The following is a 26,138-nucleotide window of genomic DNA, read 5'->3' on the forward strand; positions in this document are numbered from 1 at the left end:
GGTACTCTGCTGACATAATCTAATGTTTTGCTTTCGCTGTAAAGCCTTTTTGAAATCGGACAGTGTGGTTAGATTAACGAGAGTCTTGTCTTTAAAATGCTGTAAAATAGTCATATGTTTGAGAAATTGAAGTAACAGCATTTCTAAGGTATTTGAATAACGCGCCACAGGATTCCACTGGCTGTTACGTAGGTGTGACGATTTGGTGCCACCTACCCTAGAGAGGTTAAAGACAAGACTCTCGTTAATCTAACCACACTGTCCGATTTCAAAAAGGCTTTACAACAATTATTTTAAGAATTATAGATACAGAACTCCTCTATGCACTCGATATGTCCGATTTTAAAATAGCTTTTTGGTGAAAGCACATTTTGCAATATTCTAAGTAGATAGCCTGGCATCACAGGGCTAGCTATTTAGACACCCAGCAAGTTTAGCCTTCACCAAACTCCGATTTACTATTAGAAAAGTTGGATTACCTTTGGTGTTCTTCGTCAGAATGCACTCCCAGGACTTCTACTTCAATAACAAATGTTGGTTTGGTCCCAAATAATCCATAGTTATATCCAAACAGCGACGTTTTGTTCGTGCGTTCAAGACACTATCCGAAAGGGTAAATAAGGGTTACGAGCACGGCGCATTTCGTGCCAAAAAAATTCTAAATATTCCATTACCGTACTTCGAAGCATGTCAACCGCTGTTTAAAATCAATTTTTATGCAATTTTTCTCATAAAAAAGCAACAATATTCCGACCGAGAATCTGCGTTTAGGTAAATAGACGAAAGAAAATAAAGCACGGCTCGACTCGTGCACGTGCTTAAGCCCATTATCCTCTTATCGGCCACTTGCCAAAAGCGCAAATGTGTTTCAGCCTGGGGCTGCCTCGATATCATTCAGCTTTTTCCCGGGCTCTGAGAGCCTATGGGAGCCGTAGGAAGTGTCACGTTATAGCAAAGATCCTCAGTCTTCAATAAACAGAGACAAGAAGAACAAGATCTTGTCAGAGAGGGCACTTCCTGTAAGGAATCTTCTCAGGTTTTTGCCTGCCATATGAGTTCTGTTATACTCACAGACACCATTCAAACAGTTTTAGAAACTTTAGGGTGTTTTCTATCCAAAGCCAATAATTATATGCATATTCTAGTTACTGGGTAGGAGTAGTAACCAGATTAATTCGGGTACGTTTTTTTATCCGGCCGTGTAAATACTGCCCCCTAGCCCTAACAGGTTTTAAGGGAGCAGTGTGTCAAGAAGCAGTATGGCTTGGCAGGGTCGTGTTTCGGAGGACGCATGGCTCTCGACCTTCAACTCTCCCGAGTCCGTATGGGAGTTGCAGCGTTGAGACAAGACTGTAACTACCAATTGGATATAATGAGAATGGGGAGAAAAGGGGCAAAACAAAATTATAATAATAATAATAAAAAAATATGTAATAACTTTCAGTCTGAATGCATGTGGTCAAATATCAATTGTCAACAGGGAGCGACGGTACAACGACAACCTGGCGTCCATGTTGGAATGTGTTGACATGTCCCATAGCAATGCATGGAGCAAAGATCCCATGATGCAGCTGAAGATCACTGCCTTGCTCAGTCCAGAGCTGTGTGTAAGTGTATGACTTACTTGACTAAAACCCTTTTACTCTGCGAGAAGCATAGTTCATGCTTTTTTGGCTAATTAAGTTTATTTCTTCCATCTTTTTGTAAGTGAATGCCTTTCTATTGAAACAATCTTTCTCCATTGTGTGTAATCATGGTATTAATTAGACCTTTGAAGACTAAATTATTTTAATTGTACTGTCCTGCAGGGTTGGGGCCAATTCCATTTCAATACAGTTAATTCAGGAGGTAACGTAAAATTCCAATTCCACATTTTAATCATAGAAAATCTTTGAGGAGAATTGGAATTTCAGTTTGCATCCTGAATTGACTGAATTTAAATTGAATATACCCCCATATACCCCAACCCTGCTGTCTTCCTGTCCTTATGAAATATATTATATAAGCAATAAGCACTACATTCCTGTGTAGCCTGGGTGCCAGTCTGTTTGTGCTATCATACCAACTTCTTGTGACTCATTGTCATGACACACAATGTTAACCTTGAAAAGGACTGAAATTGTAAGCGCACAAACAGGTCTGGGACCAGTCTAGCTCTTTTGTATAACTAGCTCTCTATTATTTATTAACAATATCTTCCAATAAAGGGCCGGTTACGTGGACACTGATCTAGGATCAGGTCCTCCCTGTCCATAATAATATAATTCAATATGATCTAAGAAACAAAACCGATCCTGAATCAGCAATCCGATAAATGCGGGCCCAGATCTCTGTTTACACATTTTCCTTTGTACTTAGGTGAAGCTAACAACCCTGCTCTCAGAACAACAGTATGACCTAGACCTCCTAGTCAGAGCCATGGACGGAGAGGTGGGTGAGCCATTTTGTGAGATGTTCAGATGCCTCTCTATTTATAAGTCTTGAGCAGTGGTTCCCAAACTTTTCATAGTACCGTACCCCTTCAAACATTCAACCTCCAGCTGCGTACCCCCTCTAGCACCAGGGTCAGCGCACTCTCAAATGTTGTTTTTTGCCATCATTGTAAGCCTGCCACACACACACACTATACGATACATTTATTCAACATAAGAATGAGTGTGAGTTTTTGTCACAACCAGGCTCGTGGAAAGTGACAAAGAGCTCTTCTAGGACCAGGGCACAAATAATAATATAATAATAATCAATAATTTTGCTCTTTATTTAACCATCTTACATATAAAACCTAATTTGTTCATCGAAAATTGTGAATAACTCACCACAGGTTAATGAGAATGGTATGCTTAAAAGGATCGACATAACTATGCAATGTTGGGTTGTATTGGAGAGAGTCTCAGTCTTCAATCATTTTCCACACACAGTCTTGTGTCTGTCTGTATTTAGTTTTCATGCTAGTGAGGGCTGAGAATCCACTCTCACATAGGTACAGTGGCTTGCGAAAGTATTCACCCCCTTGGCTTTTTTCCTATTTTGTTGCCATAAAACCTGGAATTAAAATGAATTTTGGGGGGGTTTGTATCATTTGATTTACACAACATGTCTACCATTTTGAAGATACAAAATATTTTTTCTTATGACACAAACAAGAAATAAGACAAAAAAACTGAAAACTTGAGCGTTTATTACTATTCACCCCCCCCCCCCGAAGTCAATACTTTGTTGAGCCACCTTTTCCAGCAATTACAGCTGCAAGTCTCTTGGGGTATGTCTCTATCAGCTTGGCACATCTAGTCACTGGGATTTTTGACCATTCTTCAAGGCAAAACTGCTCCAGCTCCTTCAAGTTGGATGGGTTCCGCTGGTGTACAGCAATCTTTAAGTCATACCACAGATTCTCAAGGTAGGATACTCTGAGCGCAGCCCAATCCAGAAATATGGCAGTGGCTTCTGATTAGATTTTTACAGAACCGCTTGTTGCAATTTCGATGAAGCTCTCTTGTTCAGTGGACTGGAGGCAGGGCATGAGAGGGATAACGAATCCAGTTGTTTGTGTCATCTGTTTCGGGAAAGTACCTGCGTAACTGCGCACCCAACTCACTCAGGTGCTTCGCTATATCACATTTGACATTGTCCATAAGCTTGAGTTAATTTGCACACAAAAAATCATACAAAGATGGAAAGACCTGTGTGTTGTCCTTGTTAATACAGACAGAAAAGAGCTCCAACTTCTTAGTCATAGCCTCAATTTTGTCCCGCACATTGAATATACTTGCAGAGAGTCCCTGTAATCCTAGATTCAGATAATTCAGGCGAGAAAAAACATCACCCAGATAGGCTAGTCGTGTTGGAAACTCGTCATCATGCAAGTGGTCAGACAAGTGAAAATTATGGTCAGTAAAGAAAACTTTAAGCTTGTCTCTCAATTTAAAAAAAACTTGTCAATGCTTTGCCCCTTGATAACCAGCTCACTTCTGAATGTTGATACACATCTTGACCACCAAAGTCCATTTGATGTCACAAAACTGTCCAGTACTTTAAAAATATCCTCTTCTCTTGTCCTGGTTTCCAGTGGTTTGCATAAGAGGATGTCTTCCTTAATTGACCCCCCATAAACGTAACGGACATATACCAGGAGCTGTGCCAGGCCCGCCACGTCTGTTGACTCATCCAGCTGTAACGCATAGAATTCACTGGCTTGTATGCGAAGCAGTAATTGTTTCATTACATCTCCAGCCATGTCACTGATGCGTCGTGAAACTGTGTTGTTTGATGAAGGCATTGTCTGTATAGTTTTATGGGCCTTTTCCCCAGCATTGTCCCAGCCATATCTTGTGGCAGCAGGAATAATTAAGTAATCCGCAATAGTATGGGGCATGCCTATCCTAGCCACTCGGTAGCTCACTATATAAGATGCTTCTAGCCCCTTCTTATTAATGGTACCTGTTGCTTTTATATGTGTTACTACTCAAAAGTCGTCTTAATTCTCACTCCAAAAACTCCTGAGGCTAATTTTTCAAATTGGCATGTTTTGTTTCTAAATGTCTGCGCAAGAGTGAAGGTTTCATTAAGTTGTGAGATAATACTTTTTCAAATTTAACACACTGTGGCTGAGGAAAAGTACTACTCCCAAGTGAACCCCAAATCAATGTAGTTCTTATCATATTTGCGCCTCTTCGATGGTCCAACGTCCCTGTCTGTTGTTTGGTGCTTTCCCGGGTAAGGGGGCAGTAGCTCTTCGGCTGCATCAGATTCATAACTGTCAGTGTCCATGCTAGCTGGACTAACGACAAATGTAGAATTACTGATGCTAGCATTGGATGTGCTCGTGGAAGCAGAACAACTTGTGTCATCGACAGGTGCAGGTGTAGTACTGCAAGTAGTAGCAGTAATACCAGTAGAGCTGATATGTGTCTCTATGGATGCGGGCCTTACTAAACGGACTGTTTGAAAATGTGAAAAAAAATAGATTTTTAAATGTATTTTTATTATGTGTATCACATTTTTATTTGGCGTACCCCCCTAGTTTGGGAATACCTGGTCTAGAGTGATGACTGATCCACTGTCTGGTCCTGTTTCTCACAGCCAATCAGCTTCCCCGGTTTACAGGAGAGCGAGAACACACATTTCCTGTGCGGCCTTCAGAGGCTCAACAAAGTGGGAGAGGTATGGAGAGAAAAAAATATGTATTTTCATAAATTCAGAAATATTGGCACCTGTTATTTGCTTATGCAAATATTGCAGCCTACACTGGTATTGTCCACATACATGTATTTATACTTTTATACTTAGATGCCCCATGTGTCCTGTAGTGTATCTTCTTTTCCACATGAAATTATATTCTTGCTTCAATGCACCATGTGCCCTGTAGTATATCTTGTTTTCCACATGTAATGATATTCCTGTCATGAAGTTAGATGTAAAAGAGTTGGTAAAACTTTACCTTAAATATCCCTTGTACCTACAGATACAGTTGAAGTCGGAAGCTTACATACACTTAGGTTGGAGTCATTAAAACTTGTTTTTCAACCACTCCACAAATTACTTGTTAACAAACTATAGTTTTGGAAAGTCATTTAGGACATCTACTTTGTGCATGACACAAGTCATTTTTCCAACAATTGTTTACAGACAGATTATTTCACTTTTAATTCACTGTATCACAATTCTAGTGGGTCAGAAGTTTACATACACTAAGTTGACTGTGCCTTTAAACAGCTTGGAAAATTCCAGAAAATGATGTCATGGCTTTAGAAGCTTCTGATAGGCTTATTGACATAATTTGAGTTAATTGGAGGTGTACCTGTGGATGTATTTCAAGGCCTACCTTCAAACTCAGTGCCTCTTAGCTTGACATCATGGGAAAATCAAAAGAAATCAGCGAAGACCTCAGAAAATAAATTGTAGACCTCCACAAGCCTGGTTCATCCTTGGGAGCAATTTCCAAACGCCTGAAGGTACCACGTATCTATATCCACAGTAAAACGAGTCCTATATCGACATAACCTGAAAGGCCGCTCAGCAAGGAAGAAGCCACTGCTCCAAAACCGCCATAAAAAAGCCAGTCTACGGTTTGCAACTGCACACGGGGACAAAGATCATACTTTTTGGAGAAATGCCGTCTGGTCTGATGAAACAAAAATATTGGCCATAGAGACCATTGTCATGTTTGGAGGAAAAAGGGGGATGCTTGCAAGCCGAAGAACACCATCCCAAACGTGAAGCACGGGGGTGGCAGCATTGGGGGTGCAGCATTGGGGGTGCTTTGCTGCAGGAGAGACTGGTGCACTTCACATCATGAGGAAGGAAAATTATTTGGATATATTGAAGCAGCCTTCCCTGTAGCTCAGTTGGTAGAGCATGGTGTTTGCACGGGGGGCCAGTACGGAGAAAAAATACTATTAAAAAAAATGTATGAAATGTATGCATTCAAAGTAAGTCGCTCTGGATAAGAGCGTCTGCTAAATGACTAAAATGTTAAATGTAAATGCAACATTTCAAGACATCAGTCAGGAAGTTAAAGCTTGGTCCCAAATGGGTCTTCCAAGTGGACAATAACCCCAAGCATACTTCCAAAGTTGTGGCAAAATGGCTTAAGGACAACAAGGTATTGGAGTGGCCATCACAAAGCCCTGACCTCAATTCCATAGAACATTTGTGGGCAGAACTGAAAAAGTGTGTGCGAGCAAGGAGGCCTACAAACACCCAACTTGTTGTGGGAAGCTTGTGGAAGGCTACCCGAAACGTTTGACCCAAGTTAAACAATTTAATGGCAATGCTACCAAATACTAATTGAGTGTATGTAAACTTCTGACCCACTGGGAATGTGATGAAAGAAATAAAAGCTGAAATAAATCATTCTCTCCACTATTATTCTGACATTTCACATTCTTAAAAAATAAAGTGGTGATCCTAACTGACCTAAAACAGGGCATTTTTACTAGGATTAAATGTCAGGAATTGTGAAAAACTGAGATTAAATGTATTTGGCTAAGGTCTACGTAAACGTCTGACTTCAACTGTAACTGCCAAAATAATGGAAACACTTGTGTAGATGGTTTGATAAGCATGAAAATAATGTAAATCATATGCCAGTTATCAGATCACAACCCAAATTGAACACTTCTTCTGGAGCAGAGCCTGAGACGGTGTTTTCACCACCATCAACAAAACACCAAATTTTAGAATTTCTCATGCAAGAATGGTGTCGCATCCCTCCAATAGAGTTCCAGACACTAGTAGAATCTAATACAAGGTGCATTGAAGCTGCTATGGCTCATGGTGGCACAACACCCTGTTAAGACACTTTATGTTGGTGTTTCCTTTATTTGGGCAGTTACATGTATGTAACTACTCATTAATAGCTGTAGTTACAACATTGTATTCACATGTACTAACATACTATCTGCTTTGTAATTACATGGTCATGGTCTCCAACACTGTTCCTGGAGAGCTAACGTCCTGTAGGTTTTCACTCCAACCCTAATCTAGCATATCTGATTATAATAATTAGCTGGTTGATCAACTGAATCAGGTTAATTACAACTGGGGTTGGATTGAAAACCTACAGGACGGTAGCTCTCCAGGAACAGGGTTGGAAAGCCCTGGCCTACACATTATAGACATAAGAATCACTTTAGGTAAAAGTGTTACCAAAGTGCCATTACTCTATGTGTTTCATGCTCAGACCAGTGCCAACAAAGTGCGAGTTCTGGTCGACGCAGAGTATACATACATGAACCCCGCCCTCTCACTCGTCACCATGGCCATGATGAAGAAGTTCAACCAAGATGGCGCCTGGATCTGGAACACCTACCAGTGTTACCTTAAGGTAGTCTACTTTTCAGCTCCATTTTGATTCCTATTCATCCCTCTCTTGTTGTCTCTCTCTCTGTTTCTCTCTCCCCCCCCTCTCTCTCTCTCTCCTTCCCTCTCTATTTGTTTCTCCACAATGAATGGTTGTGTAAAAAAAATTGTGCAGACATTCTCAGCAGAAATATCTATTCATTGTCTCAACCGTTGTCAAATGTGTTTTACATCAGTTCTAGAACTTACAGTGCATTCGGAAAGTATTCAGACCCCTTCACTTTTTCCAGATTTTGTTCGATTACAGCCTTATTCTAAAGTGGAAGAAGTAGAATTTGAATCTACACACAATACCCCGTAATGACAAAGCAAACAGGTTTTTTGACATTTTTGCAAATGTATTAAAAATAAAATACATAAATACCTTATTTACATAAGTATTCAGACCCTTTGCTATGAGACTCAAAATTGAGCACAGCTGCATCCCGTTTCCACTGATCATCCTTGATATGTTTCTACAACTTGATTGGAGTCCACCTGTGGTAAATTCAATTGAATGGACATGATTTGGAAAGGCACACACCTGTCTATGTAAGGTCCAACAGTTGACAGTACATGTCCGAACAAAAAACAAGCCATGAGGTCAAAGGAATTGTCTGTAGAGCTCCAAGACAGGATTATGTCGAGGCACCGATCTAGGGAAGGGTACCAAAACATTTCTGCAGCATTGAAGGTCCCCAAGAACACAGTGGCCTCCATCATTCTTAAATGGAAGAAGCTTTGTAACCACCAAGACTCATCCTAGAGCTGGCCGTACGGCCAAACTGAGCAATCGGGGACAAAGGCCTTGGTCGGGGAGGTGACCAAGAACCCAATCGTCACTCTGACAAAGCTCCAGAGTTCCTCTGTGGAGATTGAAGAACCTTCCAGAAGGACAACCATCTTTGCAGCACTCCACCAATCAGGCTTTTATGGTACAGTGGATAGACGGAAGCCACTCCTCAGTAAAAGGCACATGACAGCCCACTTGGAGTTTGCCAAAATGTACCTAAAGGATTCTCAGACCATGAGAAACAAGATTCTCTGGTCTGATGAAACCAAGATTGAACTCTTTGGCCTGAATGTCAAGCATCAACTCTGGAGGAAACCAGGCACCGCTCATCACCTTGCCAATACCATCCCTACAGTGAACCATGGTGGTGGCAGCATCACGCTGTGGGGATTTTTTTCAGCGGCAGGGACTCAGAGACTAGTCAGGATGGAGGGAAAGATGAATGGAGCAAAGTACAGAGAGATCCTTGATGAAAACCTGCTCCAGAGTGCTCAGGAGGTCGGACTGGGCCGAAGGTTCACATTCCAACAGGACAATGACCCTAAGCACACAGCCAAGACAACGCAGGAGTGGCTTTGGGACAAGTCTATGAATGTCCTTGAGGGGCCCAGCCAGAGCCCGGACTTGAACCCAATTGAACATCTCTGGAAAGACCTGAAAATAGCTGTGCAGCGACACTCCCCTCCAACCTGACAGAACTTGAGAGGATCTGCAGAGAAGAATGGGAGAACTCCCCAAATACAGGTGTGCCAATACCCAAAAAGACTCGAGGCTGTAATCACTGCCAAAGGTTCTTCAACAAAGTACTGAGTAAAGTGTCTTATCCACGTGATCTTTTTTGGGGGGGGAGGGGGGGGGTCTTAAAACCTGCTTTTGTTTTTTCATTATGGTGTATTGTGTGTAGATTGATGAGGCTTAAAAAAATATATATATTTTAGAATAAAACTGTAACGTAACAAAATGTGGAAAAGTCAAGGTGTCTGAATACTTTCCGAATGCTCTGTTTACAGTTGAAGTCGGAAGTTTACATACACCTTCGCCAAATACATTTAAACTCAGTTTTTCACAGTTCCTGACATTTAATCCTAGTAAACATTCCCTGTTTTAGGTCAGTTAGGTTCACCACTTTATTTTAAGAATGTGAAATGTCAGAATAATAATAGAGAGAATGATTTATTTCAGCTTTTATTTCTTTCATCACATTCCCAGTGGGTCAGAACTTTACATACACTCAATTAGTATTTGGTAGCATTGCCTTTAAATTGTTTAACTTGGGTCAAACGTTTCGGGTAGCCTTTCACAAGCTTCCCACAATAAGTTGGGTGAATTTTGGCCCATTCCTCCTGACAGAGCTGGTGTAACTGAGTCAGGTTTGTAGGCCTCTGTCACGACTTCTGCCGAAGTCGATGCCCCTCCTTGCTCGGGTGGTGCTCGGCGGTCGACGTCACCGGTCTTCTTGCCATCATTGATCAGTTTTTCATTTTCCATTGGTTTTGTCTTGTCTTCCTACACACCTGGTTCCAATCCCATTCATTACATGTTGTGTATGTAACCCTCTGTTTTCCCTCATGTCCTTGTCAGTGATTGTTTGTGAGTTATGTACGCATGTATTTTGTATCGGTGTGCGACGGGTTATTTTTACCCATGTTATTTGTGTACTTTGGTTTTGGAGTTTTTTTGTTAATTAAAATACTCCAGTTTAACCAAGTTGGTTTCTCCTGCGCCTGACTTCCCTGCCACCTACAAACACGACTATGACAGAATCACTGACCAAAATATTGAAGTCAGCAGGAGAAGATACCCCGGACAGGGAGGTGGAGGAGTGCATCCAGGAGAATGCGGAGAAGCTACACCATCTGTGCACCGCCATGGATCACGTTGTCCAGAATATGGACTGCTGGGAGAGACAGGGAATTCATCCAGCGCCTCCACCAGCCCAACCGGGGTCTATCTGGAGCACCCCTTGTCAACCTGAACCCGGTGGCATCCATCTAGCCATGCCTCAGGGTTACGACGGAAGTGCTGCCAACTGCCAGGGTTTCCTACTCCAATTAGAACTTTATCTGGCCACGGTCCACCCAGTTCCAACTGACCGTGAGAAGAGTTTCGCCCTCGTCTCGTGCCTCACAGGGAGAGCCCTGGAGTGGGCCAGCGCTGTGTGTGGAGAGGGAGATGCGGCGTTGGACCATTATGAGGAGTTCACACTTTCGGCCACCCACCCGAGGGCAGAGCGGTGGGTGAGCGCCTCTACCATCTGAGGCAGGAGACGAGGAGCGTCCAGGATTTTGCCCTGGAGTTCAGGACCCTGGCACCCGGTACGGGACGGAATCACAGGGTCCTGATCCACCATTACCTCTACAGTCTGCGTGAAAACGTCCGTCGGGAGCTGGCCTGCAGAGACACCACCCTCACCTTCGACCAGCTGGTGGATCTGTACATCCGGCTGGACAACCTGCTGGCTGCTCGCGGACGTCCAGATCGGGGTCTGGTGGTTCCATCCTCCCGCACCCCCTCTCCTCTACCCATGGAACTGGGAGGGAGGGTGCACAGGGAGACTGGAGGGGGTTCCCGCTCGTGCACCATCGGTGGCCGCAGAGGTCACACTGCTAGTCGGTGCCGGGTAGGTTCCTCTGGGAATCGAGGTAGAAGGCAGGGCGCTCTGGCGCCACCCCAGGTGAGTAGGCGCCATTCTCATCCAGAGCCCTCTGTTGCACATATATTTGTGTCTGTTACTTTTCCTGATTTTTCCCCGCGTTCCCAGCATAAGGAACTTGTAGATTCAGGCGCGGCTGGGAATTTCATTGATCAAGCTTTTGCTCATAGTTTAGGGATCCCCATTGTACCCGTGGATGTGCCTTTCCCCGTTCACACCTTAGATAATCGACCATTAGGGTCAGGGTTGATCAAGGAGGCCACAGCTCCTTTGAGTATGGTGACGCAGGGGGGTCACAAGGAAAGAATTTGTATTTTCCTTATTGACACTCCTGCGTATCCCGTGGTGCTGGGTCTACCTTGGTTAACTAGTCATAACCCCACTTTTTCTTGGCCACAGAGGGCTCTCACGGGGTGGTCGCGAGAGTGCTCAGGTAGGTGTGTAGGGGTTTCCGTTGGTGCTACTACGGTTGAAAGTCCAGACCAGGTCTCCACCGTGCGCATTCCCCCCGAATATGCCGATTTGGCTCTCGCCTTCTGTAAAAGGAAGGCGACTCAATTACCACCCCATTGACAGGGGGATTGTGCGATAAATCTCATGGTAGACACTGCACTTCCTAAGAGTCACGTGTATCCCCTGTCGCAAGCGTAGACGGTGGCTATGGAGACATATATCTCCGAATCCCTGCATCAGGGGTACATTAGGTCCTCCATTTCACCCGTCTCCTCGAGTTTCTTTTTTGTGAAGAAGAAGGATGGAGGTCTGCGCCCGTGCATTGATTATCGAGGTCTTAATAAAATCACGGTGGGGTACAGTTACCCGCTACCTCTAATCGCCACGGCGATTGAGTTAATGCACGGGGCGTGCTTCTTCACTAAACTGGATCTCAGGAGTGCGTACAACCTGGTGTGTATCCGAGATGGAGACGAGTAGAAGACAGCATTTAGTACCACCTCAGGGCATTATGAGTACCTCGTCATGCCGTACGGGTCGAAGAATGCTCCATCAGTCTTCCAATCTTTTGTAGACGAGATTTTCAGGGACCTGCACGGGCAGGGTGTAGTGGTGTATATCGATGACATTCTGATATACTCCGCTACACTTGCCGAGCATGTGTCCCTGGTGCGCAGAGTGCTTGGTCGCCTGTTGGAGCATGACCTGTATGTCAAGGCTGAGAAATGCCTGTCAACAGTCTGTCTCCTTCTTAGGGTATCGCCTATCCACGTCAGGAGTGCAGATGGAAAGTGACCGCATTGCAGACGTGCGTAATTGGCCGACTCCAACCACGGTGAAGGAGGTGCAGCGATTTTTAGGGTTTGCCAATTACTACCGGAGGTTTATCCGGGGTTTTGGTCAGGTAGCTGCTCCCATTACCTCACTGTTGAAGGGGGGTCCGGTGCGTTTGCAGTGGTCGGCTGGGGCAGACAGGGCTTTGAGGAAACTGAAGGCTCTGTTTACCTCGGTTCCTGTGTTGCCACATCCGGATCCGTATTTGCAATTCATAGTGGAGGTGGACGCGTCTGAGGCTGGGATTGGAGCTGTGCTCTCTCAGCGCTCGGGTACGCCATCTAAGCTCCGCCCCTGTGCCTTCTTTTCTAAGAAGCTCAGCCCGGCGGAGCGAAACTATGATGTGGTGGACCGGGAGCTGTTGGCTGTCGTCAAGGCTTTGAAGGTGTGGAGACATTGGCTTGAAGGGGCTAAACACCCTTTTCTCATCTGGACTGACCACCGCAATCTGGAGTACATCCGGGAGGCGAGGAGATTTAATCCTCGCCAGGCAAGGTGGGCCATGTTTTTCACCCGTTTTGTGTTTACCCTCTCTTACAGACCAGGTTCCCAGAACGTTAAGGCAGACGCATTGTCCCGGCTGTATGACACAGAGGAGCGGTCCATGGATCCCACTCCCATAATTCCAGCCTCTTGTTTGGTGGCACCAGTAGTGTGGGAGCTGGACGCGGACATTGAGCGGGCGTCACGTGCAGAGCCCTGAGTGTCCAGCTGGGAGTCTGTACGTTCCGTCTGCTGTCCGCGACCGATTGATCTACTGGGCTCACACATCACCCTCCTCTGGTCATCCTGGGATTGATCGGACGATGTGTTGACTTAGTGGGATGTACTGGTGGCCCACTTTAGCTAAGGACGTGAGGGTTTATGTTTCCTCCTGCTCAGTGTGCGCTCAGTGCATGGCTCCTAGACACCTACCCAGAGGTAAGTTACAACCCTTACCCGTTCCACAACGGCCGTGGTCGCACTTGTCGGTGGATTTCATAACCGAGCTTCCACCTTCACAAGGTAACACCACGATCCTGGTCGTTGTAGATCGTTTTTCTAAGTTCTGTCGTCTCCTCCCTTTGCCCAGTCTCCCTACGGCCCTACAAACGGCGGAGTCTCTGTTTACACACATCTTTTGGCACTACGGGGTGCCTGAGGATATAGTGTCTGATCAGGGTCCCCAGTTCACTTCAAGGGTCTGGAAGGCGTTCATGGAACGTCTGGGGGTCTCCGTCAGCCTTACCTCAGGTTTTCACCCTGAGAGTAACGGGCAGGTGGAGAGAGTTAACCAGGATGTGGGTAGGTTTTTGAGGTCTTATTGCCAGGACAGGTCGGGGGAGTGGGCGGAGTTCGTGCCCTGGGCAGAGATGGCTCAGAACTCGCACCGCCACTCCTCCACTAACCTCTCTCCCTTTCAGTGTGTGTTGGGGTATCAGCCGGTTCTGGCCCTTTGGCATCAGAGTCAGACCGAGGCTCCTGCGGTGGACGACTGATTCCGGCGTGCCGAGGAAACCTGGGACGCCGCTCATGTCCGCCTTCAGCGCGCCGTACGCGGCAGAAAGTTGGCGCAGACCGTCACCACAGTGAGGCCCCGGTGTTCGCACCGGGGGACAGGGTCTGGCTCTCGACCAGAAACCGGCCCCTCCACCTGCCCTGCCGGAAGCTGGTCCGCAGTTTGTGGGGCCATTTAAAGTCCTGAGGAGAGTGAACGAGGTATGTTATAGGTTAAAGCTTCGCCCCCATTACCGCATTAACCCCTCGTTCCATGTGTCTCTCCTCAGGCCGGTGGTGGCTGGCCTGCTCCAGGAGGCTGAGGTGCGGGAGGTTCCTCCGCCCCCTCTGGACATTGAGGGAGCCCCGGCGTACTCCGTTCGATCCATCCTGGATTCAAGAAGTCGGGCGAGGGGCCTTCAGTACCTCGTGGACTGGGAGGGGTCCGGAGGATGTGTTAGATCCTTCCCTGCTGCGAGAGTTCTCCATCCGGATCGCCCTGCACCTCATCCTCCGGGTCGTCCCCGAGGCCGGTGTCGACGCGTTGCTGGAGCCGCACATCGGGGGGGGGGGGGGGGGGTACTGTCACAACTTCTGCCGAAGTCGATGCCCCTCCTTGCTCGGGTGGTGCTCGGCGGTCGACGTCACCGTTACTTTGACTTTGTTGTTCTTGTGCCATTTGTTGTGCCATTTTGCCACAGCTTTGGAAGTATGCTTGGGGTCATTGTCCATGTGGAAGACATTTACATTTACATTTAAGTCATTTGGCAGACGCTCTTATCCAGAGCGACTTACAAAAAGACCCATTTGCGACCAAGCTTTAACCTCTTGGGGCTATTTGGGATGCTAGCGTGCCACCCGTGGCTCTCCCTATCAACAGCAGGTGCATTTCAAGAGCGGCAAATTTGAAACCAAATAAATGTCAAAATTCAAATTTTTCAAACATACAACTATCTTACACCCTTTGAAAGATAAACATCTCCTTAATCTAACCACGTTGTCCGATTTCAAAAAGGTTTTACGGCGAAAGCATAAAGTTATGTTAGGAGAGTACATTGACAATAGCTGTGTGTAATGTATTGTCAATTCAAAGACAGGCGTCACCAAAACCATAAAATCAGCTAAAATTATGCACTAACCTTTTACAATCTCCATCAGATGACACTCCTAGCACATTATGTTAGACAATGCATGCATTTTTAGTTCTATCAAGTTCATATTTATATCCAAAAACAGCGTTTTACTATGGCGTTGATGTTCAGGAAATCGTTTCCCTCCAATAACCGGCAGTCAAGTCAGCACAACAAAATAAATAATTAATATTAGAAAACATTGGTAAAATATTATATTGTCATTCAAAGAATTATAGATTTACAAAGACGAAGAAACACATGCACACACGCTATAGCATTACACTACTGCATGAGAGAAACTCTCTGAAAGGCACTGTTGGGATGGATTGACTAGAGAGAAACATGGAATGCAAGGAATCTTGCCAGATTTAAAAATAACCTTACTGGGAAATCACACTGCAATAATCTGAGCACTGCGCCCAGAAAAATACGCTCTGTGATACAGACTAACCGCCATGTTGGAGAGATCTAAAATCGAAAATACTATGTAAATAATCCATTACCTTTGATTCTCTTCATCAGATGTCACTTCCAGGAATCCCAGGTCCATAACGAATGTAGTTTTGTTCAAAAAAGCTCATCATTCATGTCCAAAAAGCTCCGTGTTGTTAGCACATGATCTAAGCCAGCCGGACTTCACTTCATGAACGAGGGGAAAAAATATATTTACGTTCGTTCAAACATGTCAAACGTTGTATAGCATAAATCATTAGTGCCTTTTTTAACCAGAACATGAATAAAATTCAAGGCGGACGATTGGGTTCTCTTTTAAAACGTATTGGAACGAGAGTACCCAACATGAACTCGCACGCCAGGTGTCTAATGGGCCATCACCGTTCCAAGGCTCTTGTTCGGTCAGATCTCACAGTATAAGACTCAAAACACTTTGTAAAGGCTGGTGACATCTAGTGGAAGCAATAGGAAGTGCCAAAACATTCATCAGCCCCTGTGTTTTTCAATGGCATAGGCTTAAAGGCAATTCAACACATCAGGTATCCACTTCCTGTCAGAATCTGTCTCAGGGTTTTGTCTGCCAAATGAGTTCTGTTATACTCACAGACACCATTCAAACAGTTTTAGAAACTTTAGGGTGTTTTCTATCCATATATAATACGTATATGCATATTCTAGTTACTGGGTAGGATTAGTAACCAGATTAAAATCGGGTACATTTTTTTTATCCAGCCGTGAAAATACTGCCCTCTAGCCCCAACAGGTTAACTTCCTGACGGATGTCCACGTAATTTTCCCTCCTCATGGTGCCATGTATTTTGTGAAGTGCACCAGTCCCTCCTGCAGCAAGCACCCTCACAACATGATGATGCCACCCCTGTGCTTCATGGTTGGGATGGTGTGCTTCAGCTTGCAAGCCTCCCCCTTTTCCCTCCAAACATAACGATGGTCAATATGGCCAAACAGTTCTATTTTTGTTTCATCAGACCAGAGGACATTTCTCCAAAAAGTACGATCTTTGTCCCCATGTGCAGTTGCAAACCGTAGTCTGACTTTTTCTGGCAGTTTTGGAGCAGTGGCTTCTTCCTTGCTGAGCAGTCTTTCAGGTTATGTCGATATAGGACTCATTTTACTGTGGATATAGATATGTTTGTACCTGTTTCCTCCAGTATCTTCACAAGGTCCTTTGCTGTTGTTCTGGGATTGATTTGCACCAAAGTACATTCATCTCTAGGAGACAGAACGCATCTCCTTCCTGAGCGGTATGACGGCTGCATGGTCCCATGGTGCTTATACTTGCGTACTATTGTTTGTACAGATGAACGTCGTACCTTCAGGCGTTTGGAAATTGCTCCCAAGGATGAACCAGGCTTGTGGAGGTCTACCATTTATTTTCTGAGGTCTTGGCTGATTTCTTTTGATTTTCCCATGATGTCAAGCAAAGAGGCACTGAGTTTGACGGTAGACCTTGAAATACATTCACAGGTACACCTCCAATTGACTCAAATGGTGTCAATTAGCCTATCAGAAGCTTCTAAAGCCATGACATCATTTTCTGGAGTTTTCCACGCTGTTTAAAGGCACAGTCAACTTAGTGTATGTTAACTTCTGACCAACTGGAATTGTGATACAGTGAAATATAAGTGACATTTTCTGTCTGTAAACAATTGTTTGAAAAATGACTTGTGTCATGCACAAAGTGGATGTCCTAACCGACTTGCCAAAACTATAGTTTGTTAACAATACATTTGTGGAGTGGTTGAAAAACGAGTTTTAATGACTCCAACCTAAGTGTATGTAAACTTCCGACTTCAACTGTATGTACAGGGTCTTCTTTCTTGGTGACTCCCAAGTGTTAAATGTAGTTTTTGTGACCCTTGATGAGGACAAGCCCTCTTACAGTGTCCTTATATTACTATAGATTGTAAATGAATGAAGCAGCAAATTAATTGCAGAATCAGGAGTAATGACGAACCTAGTCATAGCCCACTACTCAATCTAGAAGAAAAAGAAACTGACACCTATTAATTAAGGCGAGGTGCTGGCTAGCGGAGTAGAAAACTTGAAAATAAGGGAGAGCCGCACACTCTAGGAGCTCAGATGCAAAAATGTAATATCCAACGTTTCGACAGCCAAGCTGTCTTCATCAGGGTATGATCACAAACACTGCGAGATGACTCGTTTATATAGTGTCAGAAGACACACAGGTGTCTGTAATCATGGCCAAGTGTGGCCTAATATCATTGGTTAATTCTCAAATATAAAAATGGCATACAAAGAACAGCATACAAAAAAACAAATGGATAGCATACGATCATACATTCATTTGATTACACAAGCTTACAAACAATTACAATGGCAAAGTCACAATAATCACAAGAATGGCTTAAGATCAGAGTCTATGTTGAGACCGAAGGGTGCAAGGGTCTTTAAGTTAAAGATCCAGGCAGCCTCTCGTTTTAACAATAAATTATCAATGTCACCCTCCCCTCTCCTAGGGAGGGTGACATGTTCGATGCCAATATAACGCAAAGACGAAATCTAGTGGTTTGCTTCCAAAAAGTGGGCCGCAACTGGGTAAGTCAAGTTTTTGCACCTAATGGTGCTACGATGCTCTGAGATACGAACTTTTAATTCACGCTTTGTTTTACCCACATAATTTACCACAAGGACAAGTTATAAGATAAATAACTGCCTTAGTGGAGCACGTAATAACACCTTTGATTGGGATCGATTTCCTTGTTTGTGGGTGTTTGAAGGATCTACATTTATAAGTGCCATTGCATTGAGCACAGCCATTACCCTTGTAATTTCCATCCAGTAGGGGCGCAAATAGATGTTGTTCAAGAATATCTTGGGGTGGTAAATCAGAGTGTACCAATTGGTCTCTGAGATTTCTGCCCCGCGTAAATACGACCAAGTGAGGTCCGAAAACACATTACCGAGACTGTCATCGTATTTTAGAATGTGCCAATGTTTATGAACGATTCCCTTAATTTGTTCAGAGCGCTTTGAATAGCGGGTAGTTAGAACGCAAGAATGTGTCTTTTTGCGAGACTGACCTTGAAAAAGGTCATGTCTAGTTTTGTTTTGAATTTTATTAATGGCAATATTAATCTGATCATTTTTGTACCCCCTCTCCTTGAACTTTCTTTGCATCTCAGCCATACTTCTGTCGAAATCTGATTGTGTTTTGCAAATTCTTTTGATTCGACAGAATTGGCTGTAGGGCAAACTATTTTTCAAGGGAAGTGGGTGACAACTATCAGCCCTCAACAAACTGTTACGATCAGTAGGTTTCCTGTAAAGATCAGTGTATAGAACATTATTTTCACACAAGATCAGAAGATCAAGAAAACTGATTTGACGTGTATCAGATTGCATAGTAAATCTCAAATGTTCAGAACAGGAGTTAAGAAAAGCATGGAATGCCTGGGGCTGTTTTGCATCACCCCTCCATAGAACAAAAATATTATCAATATACCGTTTCCAAATAATGATGTAAGGCAAGAAAACATTTTTGAGAGGATTGAAAATAGACTGTTTCTCCATGTAACTCACATACAAATTAACATAGTTAGGAGCTATGGGTGATCCCATAGCAGTACCCTTCGTCTGAATAAAGAAATCATTTAGAAACATGAAATAGTTATGTGTGAGTACTATTTCAGCCAATGTTATAATGCAGGCACTGGAAGGTAGTTCATAAGGGTCATGTTGCAGAAGAAAATGTTCCATAGCTTCAATACCGCCCTCGTGTGGAATATTTGTGTATAACGACTCAACATCAAAAGTAACTAACAAGGTGTTCTCAGGCAGAGGATCAAGAGATTCAATGATAGAGATCATACTGCTGGTGTCCTTTACAAAGGAGGGGAGCTGTTCTGCGAATGGTCTAATAAAAAAGTCAACAAAAGTAGATAGAGGGGCCGTTACTGCATCAATGCCCGCTACAATAGGGCGCCCTGGAGGGTTTGTAACATTCTTGTGTAATTTCGGCAAATTATAGAAAGTGGCAATTTTAGGGTGTTGAATAGCCAAAAAGTCATGTTCTTTTTTGGTTATCTGACCAGAACTTAACTACCCATCTAGGACAGAAAAGATAGTATTCTGAAATTGGGAAGTAGGGTCACTTCTGAGTTTCTTGTAAAAGGTGTTGTCAAGCAGCTGTCTATGACACTCATTTACAGTATAGTCCACTACTCAGCAATTTCACAACAGTTTTACTCACGTTTTACCATATGTTTTTCCTATATAATGTAATTGTGCTTGTGGTTAATACAATACCTGCTAATTTGTCCTCTCTTTTCCTCTCACCCCCCCACTCTCTCTCTCTCTCTCTCTCTCTCTCTCTCTCTGTTTCGCCCTTCATTACTTTCTCTCTGTTTCTCCCCCCTGTGTCTTCCTCTCCCTTCAGGAATCGCGGTCTCTCCTGCTCAAGGACGTCCACCTGTCCATCAGCGAGTCCTTCTGTCTGGGTGTGAAGCTTGTGAGAGGGGCGTACATGGACAAAGAAAGGAAACTGGCCAATAGTGAGGGGTGGTCAGAACCTGTTCACGAATCCTGGGAGCACACCAATGACAGGTAACTCTCTTGTGCATGTCGGTTTTTGGGGTGACGGAAGATGTTATATTACGGAGTGGTGCACCAAGCACCACTCTCCCGACGTTCAAATAACCAATGTCCAAATAATACATTCTTTCTCCTCAAGTCTGCACCTGTGTTCACTCCTCCCCATGCATTAAACCATTGGTGCGGTGCGGTGCTTAATTTGTAAATCGGGAGGTTCCGGAACACATAGTGAGCGCGAGAGGGGTGGGAGGGTATCTGGAGGGCTCTGAGGTTCCAGGACCACATTGAGAAAAAAGTGTCAAACACAACGTGGCAGCGTAGCAGATAGAGAAAACATCCAAGTAGCCTACTGTCTATTGTGGTGAAACGGACAGGTGCTGATTAATTCAAAGCATTTTAGATGTCACTGCAGTATGCCCACGTACTTGAGTATAGCTGCGGGGCTTAGACATGTCCAAATTTCTTATATCCTAATTTTCAAGGTATCAACATACAGGAACATTTTTAGACAACTCTGCAGAACACCCGCCACACACATACTCAGCTGTGGGGCTTACAAGACCCCAATTTCATATAATTGTCAAGATATCAATGTAGCAGTAGAACAAATATCACAATATCAGAATATAACTTAAAATAAAATAAATCAATGTAGGCTACAGCAGAACACACATATGAGAATATATAGGCCTCCTGCCTATGTGATAATATGAAGCACATATTCAGGTTACCTTCACAGTACCAAACAAGTTTGTAAAGAAAAAATAAAATCCTACCTTGGTTTTCAAAATCTCCCACAATGACTCTCCCCATGTCAAGTCCATTTAACTCCTGTCAGTCAATTTCTTAATCTAAGCCATGAGCGGGCCTGTGGCTATAACTTTTAGCCTCCTTCTAAGGTTGTTCTGAAGATTCTGGCTGTAGTGTCTATTTTTTCAGAGTGGGTGTCCTCTTTACCCTTATCTACAAGGCTTGCTACCACCAAGTGCGCCTTGGTTCGGGCATGTTCATAAACCTTTTTCTGAGTGCTCTTTGTTGTTGTTTTTGTACGTCTGAGGTATAGGATGTTAATTTACTGTACATCCCACCCACTCTTTTGCTAGTTTAATCCCTCCAGTCGTTTCAAGCTCCCTACCTTTTTGCATGTTGTACAGCCCAACTATTAACTATACATGACAAGTCAGGGGATATACAGTACCAGTCAAAAGTTTGGACACACCTACTCATTCAAGGGTTTTTCTTTATTTTTTACAATTTTCTAAATTGTAGAATAATAGTGAAGACATCAAAATTAGGAAATAAAACATATGGAATCATGTAGTAACCAAAAACGTGTAAAACAAATCAAAGTAGCTACCCATTGTTTTGATGACAGCTTTGCACACTCTTGGCATTCTCTCAACCAGCTTCACCTAGAATGCTTTTCCAACAGTCTTGAAGTTCCCACATATGCTTAGCACTTGTTGGCTGCTTTTCCTTCAATCTACGGTCCAACTCATCCCAAACCAACTCAATTGGGTTGAGGTTGGGTGATTGTGGAGGCCAGGTCATCTGATGCACCACTCCATCACTGTCATTCTTGGTCAAATAGCCCTTACACAGCCTGGAGGTGTGTTGGGTTATTGTCCTGTTGAAAAACAAATGATAGTCCCACTAAGTGCAAACCAGATGGGATGTCGTATCGCTGCAGAATGCTGTGGTAGCCATGCTGGTTAAGTGTGCCTTGAATTCTAAATAAATCACTGACAGTGTCACCAGCAAAGCACCCCCACACCATAACACCTCTTCCTCCATGCTTCACGGTGGGAACCACACATGCAGAGATCATCCATTCACCTATGTCTCACAAAGACATGGCGGTTGGTACCAAAAATCTCAAATTTTGACAGATTTCCACCCGTCTAATGTCCATTGCTCGTGTTTCTTGGCTCAAGCAAGTCTCTCCTTCTTATTGGTGTCCCTTAGTAGTGGTTTCTTTGCAGCAATTTGACCATGAAGGCCTGATTCACGTAGTCTCCTCTGAACAGTTGATGTTGAGATGTGTCTGTTACTTGAACTCTGTGAAGCCTTTATTTGGGCTGCAATCTGAGGTGTAGTTAACTCTAATGATCTTATCCTCTGCAGCAGAGGTAACTCTGGGTCTTCCTTTCCTGTGGCGGTCCTCATGAGAACCAGTTTCATCATAGTGCTTGATGGATTTTGCGACTGCACTTGAAGAAACTTTCAAAGTTCTTGACATTTCCCAGATTGACTGACCTTCATGTCTTAAAGTAATTATGGACTGTCATTTCTCTTTGCTTATTTGAGATGTTCTTGCCATAATATGGACTTGGTCTTTTACCAAATAAGGCTATCTTCTGTATACCACCCCTACCTTGTCACAACAAAACTGAATGTCTCAAACGCATTAAGAAGGAAAGAAATGCCACAAATGAACTTTTAACAAGGCACTCCTGTTAATTGAAATGCTTTCCAGGTGACTACCTCGTGAAGCTGGTTGAAAGAATGTTCAAGAGTGTGCAAAACTGTCATCAAGGCAAAGGGTAACTACTATGAAGAATCTCAAATATAAAATATATTTTGATTTGTTTAACACTTTGTTGGTTACTACAGGATTCCATATGTGTTATTTCATAGTTTTGATGTCATCACTATTTTTCTACAATGTAGAAAATATTAAAAATACAGAAAAACCCTTGAATGGGTAGGTGTGTCCAAGCTTTTGACTGGTACTGTACGTTTGCTTGTTCTTGAACTGCAAATTGCACCTACTCCGAGCACTTTGTTGGTGGATGCACTGCCCCCACCCCCCCAACTCCCCACCTCCTTCTCCCACTGAGTCTGATTCGCTAGTAGGCCTACTAGCTAGTGGAGGTGCCGGTGGTGATGCTGAACTGGCGGGATTAGCAGCGCTGCTAGCTAAGGCATCGCCATCAGGAACAGTTTGCCCCTCACTCCTCTCCTTCGGCACTGATAGTTCTCTGGCTCGTTCTGGGTTAGATTCAACATATTTCTCTGAATTTCTGGACTTGAAAAATGTAATCAAACTCGATTGCCTTGTCTTATCCATTTTTGATTTGGCTTTCCTACAGTTCAAATTCAGTAGAGAGATGACTAGCCTAGGCTACGTAATGTGAATACGTAGGAACCTCTTCACTAGCTCACCACCACTACCAAGACCTGTCTCAAGATCAGTTATTTACCCCACCGACCCTCCGCATAACCTCTATATACAAATAAGAGAGCAGGTCTGGAATCAGAGTGGCAGGATAGGATGATTACACAGAATTGTCACCGTGCTTTTACATGATGGTCTTTCTGGGGGGCGGGAGAAATAATGAGGAGGTAACTTGATTAGAATTTTATTAGAATGTCTACAGTGCGAACAGTGAAGCAATAAATAAATCATGCCTCGAGAGCTACCGGATCAAGACAAACAGGTGCCGGAACAAACAAAGTCAAATCAGAGAGGTGCCGGATCCTGTTCCTGGCAGGATCTTGCTCAAATTAAGCACTGGATTGGTGTTAGCCTGGACATATTTTTTGTGTGCAAATTACATCATTTCCATAACTATTCAGACCCTTTACTCAATACTTTGTTGAAGCACTTTTGGCAGCGATTACAACCTTGTGTCTTCTTGGGTATGACGCTACAAGCTTGGCACACCTGTATTTGGGGAGTTTCTCCCATTCTTCTCTGCACATCTTCTCAAGCTCTGTAAGGTTGGATGGGGAGCGTAAATGCTCTGGCTGGGCCACTCAAGGACATTCAGAGACTTGTCCCAAAGCCACTCCTGCGTCGGGCTGTCACCCTAGCTGGCTCGATAAGTTCTTTCCCCGGTTGGCTCGGAAAGCGCCCATCCCACGTCGGACCTCAGCCGGATCATCAGGTTTTTACGCCCAGACGGCTCGTCTGGCTGCTATGCCTCAGCTGGATCATCGGGCTCCCACGCCGCAGCGGGATCGACAGACCTTTCTCGCCTCAGCCGGATTGACAGGCTCCTATGCCTCAGCTGGCTCACCAGGCTCCCATGCCTCTGCCGGTTCGTCAGGAGTTTACGCCCAGCCGGCTTGCTCAGCGCCCGTGCCTCAGCCGGTCCGTCAGGCTCGCCCAGGTGGGATGCCGGGTGGCGCTTCTAGAGGGTGGGGTACTGTCAAGTCTGCTCCCGCTCTCCCTCTTGGCGCAGGCTCCCCAGCATTACGCAATCCTGCCACCATCAGTAAGCACTCTTTCCCCGTCACGCGCATCTGCACTCATTGGACTCACCTGGACTCAATCATCAAATTAAGCACTAGATTGGTGTTAGCCTGGACTAGAGGGAGTTTCCACCATATCTCTTATTGAAAGAGTTGTTTCTTTTGAAATCCATGAAACAGGAGTGAACGTGCACATTTCACGAGAAAAAGATTGATTATTGGGAATGTTTTTAACCATTAGTGGTTTTGTTATGATATGTTCATTTAAAAATATCATTGATATGATAATGCTATGTCACAACATGCCATTGTGTATCTCCATAATGTTGTTGTGCTCCTGTAGTTATAACGGATCATTGGACATCCTGCTGGAACTCATCTCCCGGGACCCTCAGCGCTATCGGATCATAGTCGCTACGCACAACGAGGAGTCTGTCAGGCGTGCAGTTCAACGGTAAGATTAACTAATGTTTTACCTCAAATTTAGAAATATTCCTGTCCATTTAGGGGACCCTCTTTTGGCTCAAGAGCACCCCCAGAGGTAAATGTTATGTAAAGCCTCTAATGCAGCACAGGCATTACATGACATTGAATTGGTATTGTGACATCTGTCCTAAGGATGGGAGAGCTGGGAATAGACAAAGATGGTGGATCTGTGTGTTTTGGTCAACTGTTGGGGATGTGTGACCATGTGTCTCTCACTCTCGGTAAGGTTCCTTTCTCCCTTCAAATCCAACTTGTATTCAAGTGTATCGTCAAAGAAACTCAAGTCCCTATTCTGCCTTTCCTTGCTTAGCTACACAGATTAAGATAGTGTTGTGCATAATATTTACTTTTTTCTTCCCATATCCATCTTTCCTTGTTTCTCTGCCTCTCTCTATCCTTCCCTCTTCCTCTCCTCTCTCTGTCTCCTCTCCCCCACCCATCCTCTCTAACCTCTCCCTCTTTACTTCCTTGTCCTTTCTCTGTCCCTCTCTCCTGCCTCTGTCTCTCTCGTTCTCCTGTCCTCCCTCTGTCCCCTCAACGCCCTCTCTTTATATCCTTGTCCTTTCCCTTTGTCTTTCTCTATCCTTTGCTTCTGTGTCTCTTTTTCTCCACCTCTCCCCCTTTTTTTACCCTATCTCCTCCCCCATAGCCCAGCAGGGTTACTTGGTGTACAAGTCGGTGCCATATGGCTCGGTGGACAACACCCTGCCCTACCTGGTGCGCCGTGCCCAGGAGAACCGTACCGTGCTGCAGGGCATCCGCAAGGAGAGAGACCTCCTGAGACTGGAGCTCCACAGGAGGCTGCGACAGGGGCTCAGACAGGGAAGCTAGGGTTAGGGAGGATGGGGAAGCAGGGATGGTGTGGGCTAAATTTGCATTAAAGACAGTCAATTCAGGAAGTAAACTGAAACTCTTATTCAATCATTTAAAAAAGGCCATCTACTTTTAGTGATTTCTCAATAAAGAATAAGCAAATTATGTCAAAAGTTTTTCAATTGTTTTATTTTTTTATTTTAAACACCTGAATTTATTGACTTTACCTCATTTCTCAAGATTTCCAGCCGTTGCCTAGTCTATACGCACATGATTGAAATCAACACAGGTAGGCTGTTGCATTGTTTTCAAATAGGTAGCTTATTTTTTAGATAAACCAGAACCTACAGGCTGCAGCCCAATATATTTTTTAACTACACAAATTTGCTTAGTGAAGTAAGTTGGATGATAACAATTTCTCTAATTCCCTTTTTAC

The 26,138-nt window shown here is 44.2% G+C and overlaps 1 protein-coding gene across 4 annotated transcripts in view; it reads left to right on the forward strand.

The window, feature by feature from the left end:
* prodh2 (proline dehydrogenase 2) overlaps positions 1 to 25,878 on the forward strand; it is a 48,745-nt gene extending 22,867 nt beyond the window's left edge. For 3 of the 4 annotated variants that reach the window (XM_029764144.1, XM_029764146.1, XM_029764145.1), the window contains 8 exons: positions 1,481 to 1,607; positions 2,359 to 2,430; positions 5,080 to 5,160; positions 7,682 to 7,825; positions 20,052 to 20,218; positions 24,747 to 24,857; positions 25,022 to 25,110; positions 25,539 to 25,720. In XM_029764144.1, coding sequence (XP_029620004.1) covers positions 1,481 to 1,607; positions 2,359 to 2,430; positions 5,080 to 5,160; positions 7,682 to 7,825; positions 20,052 to 20,218; positions 24,747 to 24,857; positions 25,022 to 25,110; positions 25,539 to 25,720 — 973 coding nt within the window. Of the gene's footprint in view, positions 1 to 1,480; positions 1,608 to 2,358; positions 2,431 to 5,079; positions 5,161 to 7,681; positions 7,826 to 20,051; positions 20,219 to 24,746; positions 24,858 to 25,021; positions 25,111 to 25,538 lie in introns of all 4 variants that reach the window. The other variant, XM_029764147.1, reaches the window with a different exon arrangement.
* Positions 25,879 to 26,138: the final 260 nt, after the last annotated feature.

The sequence above is a fragment of the Salmo trutta genome, chromosome 10 (genome assembly GCF_901001165.1).
Source record: "Salmo trutta chromosome 10, fSalTru1.1, whole genome shotgun sequence".
In the NCBI taxonomy this organism is placed as follows: Eukaryota; Metazoa; Chordata; class Actinopteri; order Salmoniformes; family Salmonidae; genus Salmo; species Salmo trutta.